Below are 17,297 nucleotides of genomic sequence, written 5' to 3' on the forward strand. Positions count from 1 at the left end.
AGGGTCTAGGCCCGAAACGTCAGCCTCTCTGCTCCTATGATGCTGCTTGGCCTGCTGTGTTCATCCAGCCCTGCACCTTGTTGTCTCGGATTCTCCAGCATCTGCAGTTCCTACTATCTTTGAATAAATTAGGTTTTTCCAATTAATAATTTGGAAAATGTCACTGCATATAATGAGTTTGCTGCTCAGCCTGGGTTTGTATAACTGTACAACAAGGAGTTGCGCTTCAAGTAGATAAATACATAGGGGAAGGTATACTTAATATTTCAGGTTGATTAACTTTTCATCAGAACAACTTCTGACAAAGGTCGTCAAACTGATGTATTGATGCTACCTTCCTCTTGCCACCTACGCTGAGTGTTTGGCGCATATTTTATATTGTACTTCAGATTTTCAGCTTCTGTGGTGTTCTGTTGTATAGTAGGTAGCTCCAGTTGAAGAGTTCACACCAGTACAGTTTTGTTTGTGCTGTAGTTTGTTTGATTCTCTGGGAATACTAAGGTTCATGCCATTCTGGAGGGGTAGGTGATATGGACAGTTCATCTCCATAAACTATATGGGGTTTAGTCTGCTTTACTGCTTAATATCTACAAGCACAAAAGCTTGTTCTTTCAAAAGTGGGGTTCAAAAGGAAGCAGATTTAATTAGGCAGCGTAATCTACACTGTTATGCGTTTAAAGGGACAATTCTACATTGAATTCTGTTATACGTGAATTGGGCTCAGAGGACTGTTCTATGTTCCACCCTTACACCTACTTTATTTGATGGTTTTGCCATAGTACAATGGACAATCCTCCCTGGACCAACCTGCATCTACTTTTATTTCCTTCTCGACATAAAATGTCCCAAGATATGAAAAGTTTTACAGCTACAGAAAGACTAACTTTTTTATATGCTGCTAGTAACACTTATTATTTAATGTTTTGCTGGATGAAGATTTTGTTTAAGTTAATGTGACCAACAAGAAGAATGACACATTGGATTAGGCTAATACAATTAAAAGACAACAGTGTTAGTTTTTTCATAATGATTTTCCTGTGTAAGATCTCTGCTATTTTTCAGTTCCATGACATTTTGTATGGAATAGTATTTATTTTAATGGCACTGAATTGTACTTCAAACTCCAGCCAAGTTGTTAACATTTTTTAACAACTGACAATAAAATTTGGTGTTTTTAAAGTAGTGAATTGTCTGTGTATTTCTTTGGATTTGAACGTTTGTCCGCACCCCATTAGCTATTAAATCAGAGGTCAGGTAGCTGACTTTGGATGATACAATGGAAGTCCTAGAAATGAAACTGTAGTTAACTGAATCATAGATTTATGACCCCGTGCAATAAACAAACTACGAGAGGTGAGCTTGGTGGGGGAAAAACTGGTTGGGGTCAGGACACAGGGAGGTTGGACAGAAGTGGTTTTCTTTGTTGTGTTGCTACACCCATTACTTTATTTTTAAAAAGTCAAGGTATTGTTCAAATGGAGATTTAATTTATATATTAACCGTATCCAAGGGGCCTTTGGTTGAGCATCATCTCCCACAGGAATCAGAGAATAGAATACCTACAGTGTGGACACAGGCCATTCGGTCCATTTTAGTCAGCACTGATGCTCCAAACAGCATCTCTCTTCCCCCGCCCCAACCCCCACTCTACCTCTGGAACCCTGCATTTCCCATGGCTATTCTACCTAGCCTGTACATCCCTGGACACTATCGGCAATTTAGCATAGCCAAACCACCTAACTGGAAGAAGTAATTACTCTTTATGTTGATGAACGAGGATTGGGTGAGTTGATTTGGCTAGAGTGTGGTGAGGAATAAAGCCAATAGTGTGGCTTCAAGACCCATAACGACCATAGTGGACCGTGGAGGCGCTGCCTCCTTGCATTACCCCACACTAGTGGAATGGTTACCATCAAACTACACAACCAATTGTCTTTCTCCAATAGGACTGATACCAAAGGTAAGGTACAACTGTGATTTGAAGAAACCTTTCAAGTGGAGATGGGAACTAAGACCCTACACTTTAAGCGAAATCACAGTTTGTTGATCAATGATATATCAGGCTACCACTTTAGGAGAAGTCACCCAATGTAGACATCTTTCAGATGACATATCAGGTACTAATACTTGATGTCATCCTGTCAAACTATGAACATGATTGAAACGTATGATTGAGGGGTCTTGACAGGAGGGAATGTGGAAATGTTTCTTGGAAAATTAGCACTAGAAGTCCCTGTTTAAAAATAAGAGCTTGCTTACTTAAGATATGAGTTGAAATCTTTTCTGAAAGAGGGTCATGAGTCTTTGGAACCCTTCCTCAAAAAGTAGTGGAGACAGGGTCTTTGAAGAATGCTAAGGCAGAGGTAGAAGTTTCCTGTGGTGTCCTTTCCTCAAATGAGACTCCTGTGGAGGGAAATCCCTGTGTTGCCATTGCCCTGGCAATGATATCCCCCTGGGGTAATCGGAAGTGCAGATGTAAAAAGAAACTTCTAACAATGTAACACCATGGTTACTCTTATACACTAGGTAATGAAAAAACTCCCATTCACAAAATGCATTAAATCTTGTATATCTCCTCAAGAGGTTAATCTCATTAAAAATAAAACAAACTTCTATTCAGATCTCATGTGAAAGATGGCAAATCCCTTAATGGCTTCTAGTCCGTCAAGCACACTGAATGCAGAACAAACTGCTGAGACAAATGAAAATTTTGAACCTCAGTAATAATAGGCATTGGGGAACTATCCTGAAGCCGCAGGATCAGGTCCTGTGCTCTTTTTTTTGAACTGGTAGCAGTGTCCAGCAATTCCTTTCAAATTTTGTGACAGCTGCAGTCTTTTTCTCTAAAGTTTAAAAAAACAGGGAATTTAAAAAAAACTTGTGGTTATGACATGTAAGCATTCCTTATCTGCTCTTTAGAGCTTTTACGTCTATTTCGTTAGTTTATGACCTACACAATGTGAGTTAAGGCCTTTGGAACAATTAAAATTGACTTTGTTTGAACTCAGCCCCTGAACCCCATTTCCTGCATTGGCAAACTCGGATCTATTGAATAGAGGGTTGTGGGTGGGACTTCCACATTTTGTTCCTGACCTTTAGGTCTCAGCAGATGAAGGCACAGCCACAAAGGCTGGAGCGATTAAAATCAGGAATACACATAAGCCAGAAAGATAAGCATAGAGATCATGGAGAGTTGTAGGGCTGAAGGAGAAAACAGAAGTAGACAGCTGCAATGCAAAGGATGAATATTTTAAAATTGACGCAATGTTTAATTTCCACTGAAACTAGATCAGCTAGTGAATGGGTGAATAACACTAAGTGGGAATTAGTCTAGAGCAGGGCTGCCTTGCATAAATTTACATTTATGAAAGATGGAATGCTAGTCAGGGTATTAGAGAAGAGTCACTAGCTGTACAGCACAAAAACAGATCCTTTGGTCCAATTTGTCCATGCCGACCATACATCCTGAATTAATCCAGTCCCATTTGCCAGTATTTGACCCATATCCCTCTAAACCCTTCCTATTCATGTACCCATCCAGATGCCTTTTAAATGTTGTAATTGTACCAGCCTCCACCACTTCTTCTGGCAGCTCATTCCATACATGCACCACACTCTGTGCAAAAAAGTTGCCCCTTGGGTCCCTTTTATGTCTTTCCCCTGTCACCTTAAACTTACGCCCTTTAGTTTTGGACTTCCGGTTCCTGGGAAAAAACACTTTGCTATTCATGCCCCTCATGATTTTGTAAACCTCTATAAGGTTACCTCAACTTCCAACGCTCCAGGGAAAACAGCCCCAGCCTATTCAGCCTCTCCCTATAGTTCAAACACTGCAACCAGTGCAACATCCTTGTAAATCTTTTCTGCACCCTCTCATGTTAAACAACATCTTTCCTATAATAGGGAGACAAACTGAACATAGTATTCCAAAGGTGGCCTAACCAATGTCCTGGACAGCTGCAACATGACATCCCAACTCCTATACTCAATGCACTGACCAATAAAGACAAGTGGACCAAACACTTTCTTCACTATCCTGTCTACCTGTGACTCCACCTTCAAGGAACTATGCACCTCCACCCCAAGGTCTCTTTGTTCAGCAACACTCTCCAAGACCCTACCATTAAGTGTATCAGTCCTACCCTGATTTGCGTTGCCAAAATGCAACACCTCACATTTATCTAAATTAAACACCATCTGCCACTCCTCAGCCCAGTGATCAAGGTCCTGTTATTGTCTGAGGTAACCTTCTTCACTGTCCACTACACTTGCAATTTTGGTGTCATCTGCAAATGTACTATTTCTTACTTACTCATAAGTTATTTATTCTTCCTACATGCATTTCCAGAGGTAGGGGTGATATTGTTGTCTGAGAAATGGAGTTTGTGACGGTAATTGAAAATAAGGGCTTCAGTTTTTCTAACATTTAACATCGTTGCCTATTCAGTACTATGAAATGTTCATAGGAGCAAAGAGATGAAGAGGGGTGCTGGTGTTGAGGTAGAGTTGGGTGAACATTTGAAATAATTTGTATTGTTTAGATGATATTGCTGCGGACAACATATTAATGAGAAAAATATGTAAAACCTAAGACATGACTAATTGTTCTCAGAATGAGAACTGGACACAGTCACATATCACCATTATGGCCATCTGGTTGTTGGCAGGTTGTATCCCTCTTATTTTATAATCTGTTCATAATTTTTGCACTTTAATGCCTTTCTTTTAAAATTATATAATTTTTAAAAATTGTACAACCCATCCCCTAAATACTACAAGGTCAGGGTGGGAATGGGTCAGGGATCAGAGGTCAGAATCCGCACTGATTGGAGCAGACTCCAGGGTCACCTGACACTCTGTTCTATGATTGGTTTATATGCATCCTACTGCGATTGGCTGGATGTTTCCTCACCGCTGATTAGTTATCTTTGCCGCAGAACTGGCGCTTGACTGGGACATTGTGCCGCATATCTGTTCGATGATTGGTTGATCCCGGTTCCCTGCAGTTCATTGGCTGGGCGGCGCGGCGCCATCTTGTCTGAAGCGGAGAGGGGAACCGGGCAAGATGGTGGCGTTCTGGAGGCAGGTTGGCCTGAGGTAAAGCTGTGGTCCGGGGGGCGAGGGGCCCGGGTATAACTGCGGTCCCGGTGAGGGATGAGGGGCTCGAGGTATAACTGCGGTCCCGGTGAGGGGCCTGGGCTGGAGGCTTCAGTGTCCCTGAGCCTGGGCTTGAAAGTGCTGCAGTGACCCGGTCAATGAATCAGCGAGAGCCTGACATCAAACGGTCATCAGAGCAGGTTACACCCTGAGGGTGCAGCACCTTCGGATTGTCAGTGGCAGTGGCTGTAAGCCGTCGTAGTTAACCTGGGCAGATTTTATGAAGCGATAGTAAGAACTGCAGATGCTGGAGTCAGAGATAACATAGTGTGGAGCTGGTGGAGCACAGCAAGATCCTGCTCATCTGATGCTGCCTGGCCTGCTGTGTTCCTCCAGCTACACAGATTTCATGAAGTCTGTTCCATGGTTTTGATAACGTCTGTGTGTTGTTTTTTTTTTTGGTTTGGGCTTTCCAGTGTTGTTTGGATGAAAATACTGACCTTGACCTTGCTCTGACGGGTTGTCTGAATTCTGCACCATGTGCCTAGACTGAATCATGTGTTGATTATTAATTTTTTAAAAATTAAGATATTAGAATATTTTGTATTTGGAGCAGTGCACATTCATAGAGTCCCTACAGTTTGGAAACAGGCCCTTTGGCCCAACAAGTCTACAATGGACCTCAGAGCATCCCACCCAGACCCATACCCCTATAATCCACGTAATCTACACATCCCTGACCCCTATGGGCAATTTAGCATGGCCAAACCACCCAACCTGCACATCTTTGGACTGTAGGAGGAAACCGGAATACCCGGAGGAAACCCACGCAGATGCGGGGAGAACATGCAAACTCCACACAGACAGTTGCCCGAGTGTGGAATTGAACCCAGGTTGCTGGCGCTGTGAGGCAGCAGTGCTAGCCACCATGCCACCTCAAATTATTTGTTTCTTTACACCGTCTGCTCGATCAATATTTAGTGGACAGAGGCCCTTGATTATTTTTGTTATAATTATGATCTGTTCGGGCTGTATTGATCCAAACCCAGCCACTGTCAAGTTGCTAATAACGGCCACTGAAGCTTGGAAGCTGGCTCTATATAAGAAACAGTAAGCTGCTGCAATGGGCAATATTAACCTTCTGGAAAGTGGTATCAAAAGAACAGAAGATTCTATTGTATAAATCAGGTTATAATCTAAAAGGTTATTTGAAATCACAAACTTTTGGAGCTCTGTTTCTTTGTCTGGTGAGGTGAGCAACACTTCACCTGCACTTTCCAGAATCCAGTCTGCTGCATTTGCTGCTCACAATGTGGTCTCTTCTACATTGGGAAAACAAAGGGTAGACTGGGTGACTGCTTTGCAGGACATCTATGTTCTGCTCGCAAAAAAGACCCTGAGATTCCAGTTGCCTGTTACTTTAACACACCACCCTGTTCCTTGGCCTACATCTGTCTCGGATATGTTGCAGTGTTCCAGAGAAGCTCAGGGCAAGCTATAAGGACACCAGCTCATTTTCCGCTTGAGGACCCTGCAGCCCTCCAGACTCCATATCGAGTTCAATAATTTTAGGGCTGAAACTCTCCCATGTCCTAGTCCACACACAAGGCCTTGTTATCACATAGCCTGCCACTACCCACTACCTATTGTTAGTCACTAACAGTCCACATTAACAGCTATTCACCCTCCTAGCCAGATCGTTATCTACTACTTTCTGCCCAACTATTCTTCTGTCTCTTTGAGCTCTATCCTTTATCCTATTGTTTACTCCCTACTCCATCCCTCCCTCTCTTGTGCATATAAACTGACGTAGCTACCATCAGTTCTGAGGAAGGGTCACTGGATCCGAAATGTTAACTCTGATTTTTTTTCTTCACAAATGCTGCTGGACTCGCTGAGCTTTTCCAGCAACTTCTGGTTTTTTGTAAGAGATTAAAGTGATTAGCCTACACAGACCATCACTTGGGAGCACTGGGATTTGCTTGTAAAGCTTTGTTAGGTCCAGCATTTCTGTGGCCTAGCCCTTGAATCATGATTCAACCAGAATTTCAAGGATGGCTTTTATTTTCTTGCCTCCTCCAGTTACATTCAGTATTCTCGAATCTGTGCACAAGCGGTGAGGGCCGCTTTAAAACCCCAGCTCCAAACAGAGGCCAAGAAAGCAGCAGAAGTAAATGTCAGAGTTCACAAGCCGAAAGATAGTGCGTAAGTACTATGCTGTGTTCTACTCCTGTTTTTGGGTTTGGTGGAATTCTCTGTGGCATTTTTGTTTTCAAAAGCGAAATACTGAGCCTGAACTTCTGTAGAAATACACATTGTTAACAAAAACATTTGAGCCATACAATATTGCAGACAAAAACCATCCATTTGGCCTGCCATCTGTCATTTTCTGCATGTGAGTAGTGTGATTAAATCCTCAGCCCCACTCTAGTCAGTATTGAACTCCCTTTTGAAATGTTAAAATGATCCACTGTCCCTGATTACCATTCCTATGGTGTTTTACAAGCAGTGTTGCTTCTACTATGATTGTGGGTTTTTAGATGTATCAGAATAATAAATTCAGTGGTGAATTTGTATTAACTGCTAACAAAGATCGCAATGTGGGGCAGATATTGATATCATCACTTGTTTTGTTAACTTGCTAATGTGTCTAATGTGGTGCTCTTGTCAAACAAATAAATGCTTCCATTTCAAGCATGGAGCTGAAAGATTCACACTCTGTCCTAGACCTTGCCTGAAGAGGCAGTGCTGCTCTTCAGTGTTGAGTAACCACAGCACTCTTTTGAGTCATGCAAGTTAGCCTTGCCGAGACCCATTTCTCCGATAAGTACTGCATTTTTCTGACCACTCTGAAAGAGACCAGTTGTAATTGTCAGATTAGCTAACTTGACAAAGACCAGGAATTAAACCTCGCAACGTTTATATCAGAGGTTATTATGAACACTTGAGTCACTGAGGGGTTTTATACAATGGTAACACCCCAGCAGGAAGGCTTTGTATTTCCTAGTGCCTGCGCTGGCAATGCAGTTGATGCCCTACCTAGCAGGGTGACGAAACGTTTGCAACCAAACCCACCGGCTTGGCAAGCATGTCTACAACCTCATCCACAACCCAAGCTACAAATCTTCTCATACTTTAAACATATGGCAGTACAGCATGGAAATAGACTGTTTGGTCCAACTTGTCCATGTTGACTAGATATCCTAAATAAATCTAGTCCCATTTACCAGCATTTAGCCCATATACCTCCCTATTCATGTATCCATCCAGATGCCTTTAAAATGTTGTGATTGTACCAGCTGCCTCCACTTCTGGCAGCTCGTTCCATACACACACCACCCTCTATATGAAAATGTTGCCCTTTGGGTCCCTTTTATGTCTTTCCCCTCTCACCTTAAACCTATGCCCTCTAATTTTGGACTTCCCCACCTTGTCTGTTTACCCTATCCATGCCCCTCATGATTTTAAACCTCTTAAAAAGTCACCCCTCAACCTCGACGCTCCAGGGAAAATAGCCCTAGCCTATACAGTGCATCCAACCCTGGCAACATCCTTGTAAATCTTTTCAGAACTCTTTCAAGTTTCACAACATCCATCCTATAGCAGGAGACCGGAATTGCGCACACTATTCCAAAAGTGGCCTAACCAGTGCCCTGTACAGTCACAACATGACCTCCCAATTCCTATATTCAATGAACTGCCCAATAAAGCCAAGTATTTGCCAGTCATCTGAAATTTGTCATTCAGTCACCGATCTATCTATCTATCGATACAAACAGATTCTGTTTGTCATATTGAAACTCTCAACCACTACCTCGAGGCAATAAATGCTAGCCCAGCCAACAACACCCACATCCCACAAGTGAATAAAGGAAGACTCTTCATTGTGCTCAAACGTCATGTTAAAGAGACCAGCCTCAATCTTTCCAAGTAACTAAAGATCTCCACAGTCATAGAGTCATACAGCACGGAAACACTCTTTTTGGTTCAAGCCGAACATAATCCCAAACTAAACTTGTCCCAGGAAGGCAATGGCCTAGTGGTATTATCACTGGACTGTTAATCCAAAGACCCAGATAATGTTCTGGGGACCCAAGTTCAAATCCGCCCCCCATGGCAGATGATGGAATTTGAATTCAATAAAATATCTGAAGTTAATAATCTAATGATGACCATGAACCCATTGTCGATTGTCGGAAAAACCCATCTGGTTCACTAATGTTTTTAGGGAAGGAGACTGCTATCCTTACCTGGTCTGGCCTGTGATTCTTGACCACAGCAACGTGGTTGACTCTAAATTGCCCTCTGGGCAATTAGGGATGGGCAATAAATGCTGCCTAGCCAGCAACGCCCTCATCCCGTGAATGAATAAAGGTGAAAATGAATAAAGGATCTGCCTGCTTCTGGCCCATATCCCCCCAAACCTTTCTATTCATGCACTTATCCAAATGTCTTCTAGACATTGTAATTGTGCCCACATCCACCCTTCCTCCGGGAGTTCATTCTACATGCAAACCTGTGTTTTTAAAAAAATAAAATAAAATTGCCCTAGTCCTTTTTTGAATCTCTCTTCTCTCACCTTAAAAAAATGTGCCCCCCTAGTCTTGAAATCCCCCATCGTAGGGAAAAAACACTTACCATCAATGCTATCTATATCCCTCATGACCTTTATAAACTTCTATAAGGTCATCTCTCAACTTCCTGTGCTCCAGTGGAAAAGAATCCCAGCCTGATCCAGCTTTTCTTTATAACTCAAACCTTCCATACCCAGCAACATCTTGGCTACCATTCTAATAAATCTCTTATGTACCCTTTGGCCATCCTAAAGTGTGCTGGTATCGACTACGATTCTCCAGCAGCGGCTTAACCAGTATCTTTATATAGATAAAGCATAGCTTCTTTACTCTTATACTCTGTTTAATAATGCATCCTTTAAACAGAGAGGCTTTTCTCCATGTTTTGCTAACTTCATTGCTCGTTTGCGTCCAGGTGTCTGAATATCTGCACCCCAATCTCACTGAGAAGAAGCAATTTAAACTGATACATTCTTAGGATCAAAATGTCTCCGTTCACATCCCCTGTGTTGAATTTATTTTGCCATATGTCTATTCATTTCACTGTCTTGAAATATGTTATTGTTTTCCTCATTACTTGCTATATTCCTAGTTTCATATCAAATACAAACTTTGAAACTGTACCCTATGTGCACAAATTCAGGTCATTAATATGCTGGTATGTAACATTGCACCATTGGCCCCTGTGAGGGAAAGCACTGTAAATACTTCCTAATCAATTGGTTCAGATATTCTTGCACACCTCGAACAGATGGGACTCCCAACTCGGTATCTTGGCTCAGAGGTAGGGACACTACCATTGCATCACATGAACCCTATAGCAACACCAGCGTATATGTCTCTCCAATCTGAAGGATTGACAAGGACTCTCATGGTCTAGAAGAATAAGTTACATGAGATCCACAGTGAGTTGGTAAATTGGATACAAAATTGGCTTAGTCATAGACAGCAACTAATTGTTATGGGGTGTTTTTCTGACTCGAGACCTATGACCAGTGGTATCCCACAAGGATCAGTGCTGGGACTTCTGATGTTTGTAAGTGGTCTGAATAGTAAGCTCGCAGATGACATGACAATTGGTGGAGTTGTGGATAGTGAGGAAGGTTGAAAAGGTTACAGCAGTATATAGGTTAGTTGGAAAGATGGGTGGAGAAATGGCAGATGGAGTTTAATCTGGACAAGTGTGAGGTGATGCATTTTGGGAGGTCACATGCAAGAAGAAACTATACAATAAATGGCAGAGCTTTTAGGAGCGCTAACATACAGAAAGTTCTGCAAGTCCATAGCTCCCTGAAACTGGCAACACAAGTGGATAAGGTGATAAAGAAGTCATACAGCATGCTTGCTATTATTGGGGCATTGAGTATAAAAGTTGGTATGTTATGTTGCAGCTGTATAAGACTACAAATATGGACTAACTATTGTGCAGTTTTGGCTGCCACACTGTAGGAAGGATGTGGAGGCTTTGGAGAGGGTGCAAAAGAGGTTTACCAGGATGTCGCCTGGATTGGAGTGTATTGGCTATAAGGAGCAGTTGGACACTTGAATTCTTTTTGCTAGAGCATGGGAGGCTGAGGGACGACCTGATAGGAAGTTTATGAAATTAAGAGGCATATTTAGGCTGGATAGTCAGTCTTTTTCCCAGGGTGGAAATGTCAAATACTGGGGGACATTAAACCTATGTGAAGTTTAAAGGAGATATGAGGCAAATTTTTTAAACAGGGTAGTAGGCGCCTGGAACATGCTGTCAGGGCAGGTGGTAGAAGCAGAGATGATAGCAAAGTTTAAGAGGCATTTAGGCAGAGAATAAAGGGATACACACCATGTACAGGCAGATAGGATTAGTTTAGAATGGCATCATGGTCAGAACAGACATGGGCTGAAGGGCCTGTTCCAGTGCTGTGCTGTACTGTTCTATGTTTACAGTTACTTCCTGATTTTGTCTTATTTTAAATGTTTCTGTGACTTGTTGTCATTGTTCCTAGAAGCCCATGATGTTGCATTTTGCTGGAAAGAACTTTGATAAATGGTTTTTGAATACATATCTTGTCAACTACACTTTTCATCACACTCTCTATTATTTCAAGTATCTCAATCAGCTTTGTTGTTTGCCTTAAATGGAAGTCGGCATGGATTTATTATATTAAATGCTTTCAAATACCAGTATATTTTGCTCCAGATATTGTCTCTAAAAGTTTTCTGCACTGTTGATGTTAAGCTGAATGACCTGTGCTTGCTGGGTTTATTCCTCTCTCCTTTAACAGATTCTAACATATGCAATCCTCCAATCCTAAAATGCATCCCATCCAAACTGGATTACTCATCAACTTTGAGGATTGTTGACATTTTAAATGCCTGAACTCAATATGTTTTATTGAATCCAATATCACGTCTGCTTTCTCTATTACTACATCAGTGCAGTCTCTTGAGTGAAAGGAGATGCGTATTATTCACCTGTACTTCAGCCATGCCTTCAATCTCCTTTCTTGTCCCTGATCCTTGTCTCCTGCACTCTTATTACCCTTCCAATTTTTGAAGTTACTAGATTTGAGTTTACTTTAAATTTATCTTCTAACCTATTGTCTTACCTTGTCATTGTCTCTCTAATTCCTGTTTATATCTCTTCAGTGCATTGCTTCTAATTTGGTTCTGTATTGTATTTTGATCATTTTTGTTTTCCTTTTCTTATATTTGAGAATCTGTGATCATCCTTAGTCATTCAGAAAAATGTAGCTTTGCGTACCTTTCTTTTAAACTTCATGGGGAAAGTCAATTCAGCAGTGAACCATTACCTCTTTGAAATCTGTTGTTCATGTACTGTTCTGTCTGTCAGTTTTTTGGATTCCCAACCACCTGGGCTAGATTCCTTCTCAATTTGCTGAATTTAGCCCTCCCCAATTAAGTGTGCTAATTGTGTTTTATTTATCCTAGGATCTGAGCAACTTCCACAGACCTGAACTTCTAAATATGAGAACTCTTTGACCCATCATCCTGAAAGATGGAACTACAAACTTGTCTGAAGACCGTATCTGTAAAATTGACCAAATACTAAATAAAAATATAGATCTCATTTAAATGATCATGTTTGTTTTTGCCGGTGAAGGAATTTTAGTCAGCTGACTGGAACCTGGGAATATTATGCCTTAAAAATGTCATTGATCCCTCTTTCATAGATGTTGTAAGATGATGTCCTATTTGAATCAATGACAATCGCTGTTCTACTCACCTCAGTGTCATGGGACAGCAACGATTTTGTATATTCTTTACAATAGCTGGGAGGGTGGGGAGGAATTGTATAATGAAAACTGAAGTTCTAGCGCAATTAAAGTAGACACAAGAAGACAATGATAGTCCATTGCTTATTGTTAATCACTGTCCCTGTACCAGTGATTTGTTCAGTGCTTTACTGTGCATCCAACTGTCAACTTATTGACTGTAGAGCCTCAGTTTGATATTTTGTATTGCAACTTTATGGGAGTCTGAATAGGACAGGGTTATAATAACATGAGGAGTAGGCCATTCAAACCTTCCAGTGATCTTGGCACTAACTCCTCGTTCTTGCGTACCATAAAACTGAACTCCCTTGTAGATCCAAAACCTGCCCAACACAGCCTCTATTACTGTCTCAGGTTGGTAATCCAGAAGACGAGGCTATTGCTGTAGGAGCACAGGTTCAATCCCACCACAGCAGATAATGACATTTGAATAAATCTGGAATTAAAACTTAGACATATGGTAATCATAAAGTAATGAACTAACAAGAATGTAGACCAATAGGTTAAACTAGTGGGAAGCCAGGAGATTATAGGCAAATGAGTAACATGTGTGGGAGAGAATCTGTGGGAACATTTTTTGACTTTTCACCACTTGGAAAGGATTTCTAAAAATAAATAAGGAAATCCAAAAGAGGACATGAAAAAGCAATTTAAACAAAAACCTAAAGATCTTTTGCCAGTCTATAAACAGCAGAAGGATAATTAAGAAAAAGGTGGGACCTATTTGAGATGAAGGGAAATGGTCAGAAAATGCAGGGGATATGGGAAGAATTTTAAATGAATTTTTTTGTCTTTATTCACAAAAGGATTATGTGATATAGTGATCCAAGAGGAGCAGTGAGAAATATTAGACAAAATCATAACGAGAGGAAGTGTTAGAGGAGTTGGAATTGTTGGAAATGGATAAGTCACCAGATCGATCCTTCCAGGTTCAAGGAGGAAATAGCAGATGATTGAAAATTATCCTCAGAGCTTCACTACACACAGGTGAGGTGTCAGAGGACTAGAGGAATGCTAATGTCCTGCTGTTTAAAATGTTCTCAAAGGATATGCTGAACAATTAGCCTTACTTTGGTGGTGGACAAATTGTAAGAATCAATCACCAATTCTCACTTGTCTCACTAGACAGACAATGAGGGACACAAATTTGACTGGGACAACACATCCATAATCGCACAAGCCAGAGACCTGCCAGGAAATTCCCGGAGGCCTGGTATTCCAACCGGAACTCCATCAACAGATTCATTGAATTAGACCCTGTTTACAAACCACTGAGAAACTGAACCGGAAGTAATACCAACCACCCCAGCAAACCGAAGCATATAAATAACAAGTGGGATAGAACACCAACGCTTCACTGCTGGAGCTGGAGGCGCACTGACGATGTTACCTAGCAGGGTGATAAAATGTTTGCAACCAAATCCACCAGCTCAGCAAGCATATCTATAACCTCATCTGCAACCTGAGCTACATATTTTCTTGAAAACTGTAAAAATCAATCCTAAGAGATCCAATAAGCTGTCACTTAGAAAAGCATGGACTAGTCAGCATAGCTTTAAGGGAAAGTCATGCCTTACATATTTGATTGAGAAAGTGACAAGGAGGATCGATGATGTTAGTGTGGAGGATGTCTACATGGATTTTAGTAAGGCGTTTCCACAAGGTCCCATGTGGCAGACTGGTCAAGAAACCAAAAGCCCATGGGATCCAGGGTAATATGACAATTTGGATCCAAAGTTGGCTTAGTAACAGGAAATTAAGGGTAATGGTTGATGTAAATGCCAAGCTGTTTCAAGTGGTGTTGCACAGGAGACTGTGTTGGGACCTGTGCTGTTTGCTTTATATGTGGACTTGAATGTGGGGGGCATAATTGGGAAATTTGCAGATGATGTAAAAATTGGCCACATAAAGGATAGCTGTAAGCTCCAAAATGACATGGATGGGTTGGTGGAGTGGATAGGAAAGTGTCAGATATTATTCAACCCTAAGTGTGAGGTAATGCGCTTAGGGAGGTCAAACAGTAAAAGGGTGTACACAATAAATAGGAATATACTGAGAGGGGTAGATGAAATGGGAGACATACAAGTCCATAGGTCCCTGAAGGTAGCGGTACATTAGATAAGGCTGTAAAGAAGGCATCTGGAATTCTCTCCTTCATTGGTTTAGGTATAGAATACAAAAGTGTGGATATAATAATGAAATTGTGTAAGACACTGGTGAGGCCAAAATTGGAGTATTGTATGCAGTTCTGGTCACCACATTATAGAAAGGACATAATTGTTCTGGAGAGTGCAGAGAACATTTACTAGAATGTTGCCTAGGCTGGAGAATTACAGCTATAAGCAGAGGTTGGGATTGTTTTCCTTAGCAGAGAAGGCTGAGGGGTGACATGATTGAGGTATACAAAATTGTGAGGGGTGGACAGGAGGAACTTATTTCCCTTGCAGAGAGTTCAAAATCCAGGGGTCATAGATTCAAGCTAAGTGGCAGAAGGATTAGAGGGATGTGAAAAAACTTTGTCGTGAGGAAGGTAGAGAGTATCTGGAATTCACACTAAGTTGGTGGTGGAGGCAGAGACCTGAAACTGGTTCAAAAAGTACAGGTATTTCTGTTATAACACGTGTTTCATTAATGCGAATTGGCTGTAACGCGACTGATGAATAGTGGACGCTGTTTGGATAATGCAAACATTCAACTGTACAAATTAGCGATTTCTCTATAATGCGATTTTCTATAGCACAAGGTCACAAGAATGTAACTATTGTGTTATACCTGGATCTACACTTGAAATGCTGTAACCTGCAGGGTTATGGACAGCGTGCAGGAAGATGAGGATTGGCATCTTTCGGTCGGCATAGGCAAGACAGACTGAATGGCACCCCCTCTGTGCTGTATCATTTCTAAGGTTCTGTAGGCAAAGATTAATTACGGATAGTCCCCATAGCTTTGTCAGAGAAATTGTGTCACAAACTTTGAATCTTTTGAGGAGATGACTTTTGTGTGAGTGCAGATGGTGCGGTGGATGTATTCTACATGGATTTCAGTAAGGTCTGGTTAAGAAGCTAAACGCACATGGGATCCAGGACAAATTTCATCCAAAATTATCTCAGGGGCAGGAAGGAGAGGGTGATGGTCAAAGTGTGTTCTCTGACTGGTAGCTTGTGTCCAGTGGTATACCATAGGGTTTGGTACTGGGTCCCTCACTGTTTGGGGTGTACGTTAATGATCTAGACATTAATATGGGAAATATGATCAATAAGTTCAGAGATGCATAAAAAGTGATGTAAATCGTGAGGAGGAAAGCCTTAGTCTACAGCAATGGTATAGGTGGGCTGAACAGGGGAAAATGAAATTTAATCCTGAAAACTGAAGAGGTTTAGCATTTTGAAAGGGTTATGAGGGCAAGAGAGTACAAGTTGAGCAGTAGGATACTGTGAAGTACAGAGGATCAGAGGGTGTGAAGTCACCTGGACAGGTAGGTAGATCGATTAAGAAGGCAAATGGGATATTTAACATTATTAGTCAAGGCATTGAATCCAAAAGCAAAGCAGTTATGATGGAACCGTATATAACGTCAGTTAGGCCACAGCTGGAGTAACAGGATCAGCATCAAGCTTACCTAAAATGCAGTGTCAAACTGGCAAAGCTACAGCATGGTCTATGCTCATCAGAATGGTGGTGGACAATTGAACCACTCACTGGAGGAGGAGGAGTTCCACAAATATTTCCATCCTCAATTGGGGTTGGGGTATCCCAGCACATCAATCCAAAAATAATTAAGGCTGAAGCATTCACACCACTGTTCCACCAGAAGTGTCGAGTGGCTGATCCATCTCTGCCTTCTCCAGTAGCTCCCAGCATGACAGATGTCAGACTTCAATCAATTTGATTCACTCCATGTGATATCAATAAACGGTTGGATGCATTGGATACTGTGCCCTCATAGCATTCTGGCAATAGTACTGAAGACTTGTGCTCCAGGACTTGCCACTCTCCTGACCAAGCTGTTCCAGTACAGTTACAACACTGACATCTACCTGACAATGTGGAAAATTGCCCAGCTATATTCTGGACACAAAAAACAGACCAAATCTAACCAAGCCAATTGCCGCCCCATCAGTCTACTCTCAATCATCAGTAAAGTGATGGAAGGTGTCAGTAACAGTGCTTTCAAGCAGCACCTGCTCAGCAATTACCTGCTCAGTGACGCCCAGTTTGGGTTCCGCCAGGGCCACTGAGCTCCTGACCTCATTACAGCCTTGGTTCAAACATGGACAAAAGAGCTGAAATCTAGAGGTGCGGTGAGAGTGACATCAAAGCAGTATTTGACAAGAGTATGACATTTAGAAGC

The 17,297-nt window shown here is 41.6% G+C and overlaps 2 protein-coding genes across 2 annotated transcripts in view; both read left to right on the forward strand.

Moving 5' to 3' along the window:
* Positions 1 to 17,297, forward strand: part of prelid3b (PRELI domain containing 3) — a 180,795-nt gene that overhangs the window by 22,186 nt on the left and 141,312 nt on the right. The window lies entirely within an intron of this gene.
* On the forward strand, positions 4,874 to 12,741 carry atp5f1e (ATP synthase F1 subunit epsilon). Its single transcript, XM_020536774.2, has 3 exons — positions 4,874 to 5,097; positions 7,180 to 7,302; positions 12,603 to 12,741. Exons 1-3 carry the CDS (start codon positions 5,066 to 5,068, stop codon positions 12,607 to 12,609), a joined length of 162 nt encoding a protein of 53 aa, XP_020392363.1. The 5' UTR covers positions 4,874 to 5,065; the 3' UTR covers positions 12,610 to 12,741.

The sequence above is a fragment of the Rhincodon typus genome, chromosome 19 (genome assembly GCF_021869965.1).
Source record: "Rhincodon typus isolate 14 chromosome 19, sRhiTyp1.1, whole genome shotgun sequence".
In the NCBI taxonomy this organism is placed as follows: Eukaryota; Metazoa; Chordata; class Chondrichthyes; order Orectolobiformes; family Rhincodontidae; genus Rhincodon; species Rhincodon typus.